The sequence below is a fragment of the Sinocyclocheilus grahami genome, unplaced genomic scaffold (genome assembly GCF_001515645.1).
Source record: "Sinocyclocheilus grahami isolate Dianchi unplaced genomic scaffold, SAMN03320097.WGS_v1.1 scaffold1195.1, whole genome shotgun sequence".
In the NCBI taxonomy this organism is placed as follows: domain Eukaryota; kingdom Metazoa; phylum Chordata; class Actinopteri; order Cypriniformes; family Cyprinidae; genus Sinocyclocheilus; species Sinocyclocheilus grahami.
The window spans coordinates 253,421-258,383 of record NW_015506374.1 but is presented as its reverse complement, the minus strand read 5'-3'; the positions used below and the strand labels follow the sequence as shown (position 1 = coordinate 258,383).

The window sequence follows — 4,963 nt, the reverse complement described above, 5'->3', positions numbered from 1 at the left end:
GGGGCTATTGAGTCTTCAGTCTGGCTACTAGGGGTGTGCGATATTGAAAAGAAGAAAAAAAAATCTCGATATTTTTGTTAATTAGGCGATATTTTGCTGAGTGTGTTATTGTGCTGATATCTGACTACCATGGACTGCTGCAGTTTTTGATATTCTTCATTCTGTGTGGTCAGTTCACATCAGTGAACTAAAATGTATCTTTTCATTGATTTTTACCTTTTATGGGCACTTTTACCTTTAATAAAGCTATTTTTTGTGCATCTTTTGAGTCAAATTGTTACATTTAATCAGTCAATTAGAATAATAAGATATTTAGGCTGTTACCAAACAAATGAAACCAGCATCAACAAAATAAAAAAAGTTGCATCTGAAGTGGCATTTAGATGCATTTACACACTATTTAATTCAGCTCAGAGGGACACAGTTTAACCTGCAGTTACAAATGCATAATGTTTTGATATTTTAAACATAAAACATTGAATACTGATGTTTGAAATGAAAAGATACTTTAAATGTGAAATTAAAATCGGTCACTGTAAACAAGTGAGTCATTGCAACTGAACCGAATCATTTAAACTGTTGATTCATTCAGGAACGAAACACCGTCATTGCTCAGAGATGCAAAACTGTTCTGTGGTGGCTGTTTGGAATAATTTTTTGTTGGCGAAATAGAGCAAAAACAGGCAATATGGTGTTTAAAATGTAAGTCTCTTAATATTAACTTATTGTTTATTGAATTGAATCATGCTTATTTTTGAAGAAAAAAAAAAACCTGACACTCTTCGTGTGATTTTAACTATATGAAATGATATATGTACACTTTCTGCCCCCACATCTTGAATTTTGTGATCTTTCTTAATGCATTTTAATAGACTGGAATCATGCAGTGAAAGAACACTCTCTAAATGCGCACGAGCACTGTTTAACCCACTAGACTTCATCACGTAATGTATGCGTGCACTCCGTAAGTGTTTTGTTTGGTTTTTGCAAAATACTCGATAATGTCAAATCGCACATCGTTAAAACAACAATTACGATATTATTGCAGACAATATATATCGCACACCCCTATTGGCTACCAATACAGGGTTCAAAACGCGGTGCGGGTGTTTTTATATGAATGAATCTCCGAAGGGAGCAGACAGTCTTCAGACAAGTTTCTGGCATTTTCATTTCAATGCCTGATAAAGCAGCGTTTATGAGCGCAGCGCTGCTTTGTTTACCACGGAAAACGCTGTATTTCTGCCATCTCAGAAGCTCCACCTAGTGGCAGAGAATGAACGTGCAGCGTTTCAATCAGCCCGTCTGCTGTTTCTGTTCAGATCAATGTGAAAATTGATCTTGGGGGAAGAAATTTGGAAATTTAAATGGTTTAAAGGCTTAAATGTGATGTTTATCATTTTATAAGACTTTTTTTTTTTGTGAAAGCCTGTATTTTATGGTTTAATATGTTACCATAGATATTGCCCTACTGTATTCACTTTATTTGTGCAGGTCATAAAAAGCCTTAAATTGGTTTCTGCAGATACCCTGTAAATAGTCAAATAGAATTCCTTGATATTTGAGTTTGATTGACATTTCGACTTAATTCGATTTGATTGACATTGAGTCCTGGTATATAAACGGGGTGTGTGTGTGTGTGTTTACCTGGCGGGTGTAGAGGAGGGCGAGGGTTTCTCCTCGGCGGGTTTGTCCTCTTTGGCCGCGCTCTCAGACGGGGTTTCTGCGGCCGGGTCGGCAGACGGGGTGGGGCTCGCTGTCGCTGTAGCGCTGGAGGCGGTGCTGGTCGCCGTGGCAACAGATGATGAGGAGGCTGATGCAGGAGTAGCTTTAGCCTGCAGGAGAAACATCGAATTACTCACAACTTCTACATGTACATCATTTCTCTTCAGTGTTCAGTAGCTTCACCAGATGGCTTAGTTTAGCCAATCATAACAGAGCTCGTTTAAATACAGACATCTTACAATAAGCCACGGTTAAGACAGCTGACTCCACTGTGATGTGTCTCGCTCTCTCTCTCTCTCTCTCTCTCGCTCTCTCGCTCTCGCGCGCTCTCTCTCGCGCTCTCGCTCTCTCTCTCTCTCGCTCTCTCTCGCTCTCTCTCGCTCTCTCTCTCTCGCTCTCTCTCCAACAATGAACTGTTACAATTATACACTTGTTTTCACATAGCTATGAGAAGCATTAAACGTGGACGCGCGTGCGGTTGCTGTACTGTATTAAAGCTCTAATCAGAATAAAACCGTATATTAAAAGCTAACATAAGCAGTAGGATTTACAAATAACAGCGTATCTAAAAGTATGAGACAACAAACAAAAAACATAGGCCTACCATTAAAAGCCTTGCTTGCACAGGTTCTGCACGATCCTCTTCAATAATATCCTCTGCTTCTCAATCGAGCTCAAACTGATGAGCGATATTAACGACACCGTTGTTTACAATACAACCGGAGCACATGCCGCTGAGGTGAGGGGCGGGACCTTAGACGCGCACTAGAGGCGGTTTAGCCAATCACAACACACTGGGCTAGCTAACCAATCAGAGCCCATCACCTATTTCTGAGGGAGGGGCTTCATAAAAACAGGAAATGATCGGTGCTTTTATCAGAGAAGGGACAGAGCGGTGTGGAATAAAGGTAAATTATGTGAAAAATAATGCCTTTATTTTTAAACGAAGCATTAACACATGTTAAACTGCACCCCATAAACACAATCAGGCCTAGAAAAAAACCCAGTGAACCACCACTTTAAGAAACATGACATGCTTTTTGATTATTAAAATTTTATTAAACCATTAAAACAGGATCCAGAAAAATAAAACAAACAAAAATCGAAATAATTTCATAGGGCCCTAAAAATGTAGTTTTTGTAGAACTTTTAATAAACGATTTCAAATGATCACTGAAATATACTTTTTGATTATTAAAATTGAATAAGCTTTAAAAAAAAAAAAACGATTTCATAGGGCCCTAAAACCGCAACAGCACATGATGCTTGATTTAGATCCAAAAATGGCCTCAATCTCAAAGCAATGAAACTTTTCTTTTCACTTCAACCCATTTATCTGTTTTCAAAATTCCTTTTTAGTATGTCAGAATTCTTTTAGACGTCAAGAAGCAATGGCACGCATAAGCCTGATAATGCCTCACCTTTGCTACCATAACCACCACAAAGTTCTTCTCATCCATCTTGTACTCCTTGAGAGCCATGTCATCGTTCAGGATTTTGCCTGCAGGGGACAAAATAATTAAAACAAACGAGCCGTTCATCGCGTCTGAATCTGACAGGTGTCAGTCATTCATCACCAACTGACTGGAGGCCAGAACGATGCTCCTGCATAAACAGACATTATCACTGCATTTAACACAATAACCTGTGAAGACAAATCATGTGCGTTACGCAGGGTCACGTTCTTATCAGCTGGACACTGACGGCCTACAGTCTCACCGCTGAGGACGTACCTGCATATATCAACTTCTGTCCCGCCACCGGAAAGTTATCTTTTCCCTTCTCATTCTCTATTTTTTCCTTTAAGGCTTTTACCTGTGAAAGACAGAGCAGGAGAAAAGGAATCAGTCCTGAGTGAGCAAACAAGCACGCAGATGCTTTTCTGTGGTCCGGCTCAGCGCTAAAACCAGTGACGCTGTAAAACCATCATTACACAGCTCATCAGATCATTTGTTCAGAGCGTAATGAGTGTGGAGGATGTCAGATCAAACAAGTACTCCACTATCTGATCTAACCATTGAGACTTACACATTTACCAAAGTCCAAAATCAATCGGATCTCAAAGCAAACATGGAAGTGGATTCGACGCGGCTGTTTGCACTCCAAAAAATGACTTATTGGAGCCAGATATGGAAAGCTGCTCAAACTGTTTGCTGCTTTCCTGAGAAAGAGTATTTTTAAGAATAAGCCGTTCTAAAAGGTCTGATAAACAGGAAGTGTGGACTAAACCCACCGAGGGTCTTCCTTCCTAAAGGTCCGGCTGACTTTTGACCCTTCACTACTTGTGTTTCATCTCATCAGAGGACGACTGTGTCTTATTTAACTTGTCGTTTGCCCCAGATAAAGAGTTTTTTTTAAAGAAAACTCATCTGTAAACTGCCAGTCTAGTTAAAGGAACAGTTCACCCCAAAACGACAACTGTTTTATTTATTACTCTACCTCACGTTGTTCCAAACCTGTGAGATTCCTTCTTCTGTTAAAGGGGTCATATGATGCGATTTCAATTGTTCCTCTTTGGAGTGTTACAAGCTCTTGGTGCATAAAGAAGATCTGTAAAGTTGCAAAGACTAAAGTCTCAAATCCAAAGAGATATTCTTTATAAAAGTTAAGAGTCAGCCTAAACGGAAACACCTCGTTCTAACACGCCCCCACATGTCTACATCACTATGTGGAAATATTAGCATAATGCCACCCAAATGTTCACGCAACGAAAGGCGGCGTGGTTTCAGGAACAGCAGTAGTGTTGAAGCAGCATGTCAGGGAGACGCTATGTTTCAGTGCGAAAGCAAAAGCACTTTATTTGGTCTTCCGGAAGTAGATGCAATTAGGAATCATTGCTGAAGATTTATTTATAACAGAACAGCACAACACAGATGTTCGAATTTGTGCAACGCATTTTATGGACGACAGTTTTTTGAACCTAGAAGAGTACAAGGCTGGCTGTGCACAAAGGCTATTTCTAAAAAAGAAAAAGAAAAAAGGGTCAATTCCGACTTTGCTATGACAATCTGAGTCAGCGACTGTACGTATGTTTTGTTATTAGTATTTGCTATTGACTGTTAAAACGCGTTGTGTGTATGAGTGAGTGTGTGTGCGCGTGTGTGTGAGTGTGTGCGCGTGTGTGTGTGTGTGTGTGTGTGTGAGTGTGTGAGTGAGTGTGCGCATGTGTGAGTGAGTGTGTGTGCGTGTGTGTGAGTGTGTGTGTGTGTGTGTGTGCGTGTGTGTGAGTGAGTGTGTG

The 4,963-nt window shown here is 40.1% G+C and overlaps 1 protein-coding gene across 2 annotated transcripts in view; it reads right to left on the bottom strand.

The window, feature by feature from the left end:
- Positions 1-4,963, bottom strand: part of LOC107567907 (UV excision repair protein RAD23 homolog B-like) — a 15,218-nt gene that overhangs the window by 6,955 nt on the left and 3,300 nt on the right. For both annotated transcript variants that reach the window (XM_016253692.1, XM_016253693.1), the window contains exons 2-4: positions 3,459-3,540; positions 3,147-3,226; positions 1,648-1,835 (exon numbers count right to left, since the gene is read on the bottom strand). In XM_016253692.1, the coding sequence (XP_016109178.1) occupies positions 1,648-1,835; positions 3,147-3,226; positions 3,459-3,540 (350 nt within the window). The remainder of the gene's footprint in view (positions 1-1,647; positions 1,836-3,146; positions 3,227-3,458; positions 3,541-4,963) is intronic.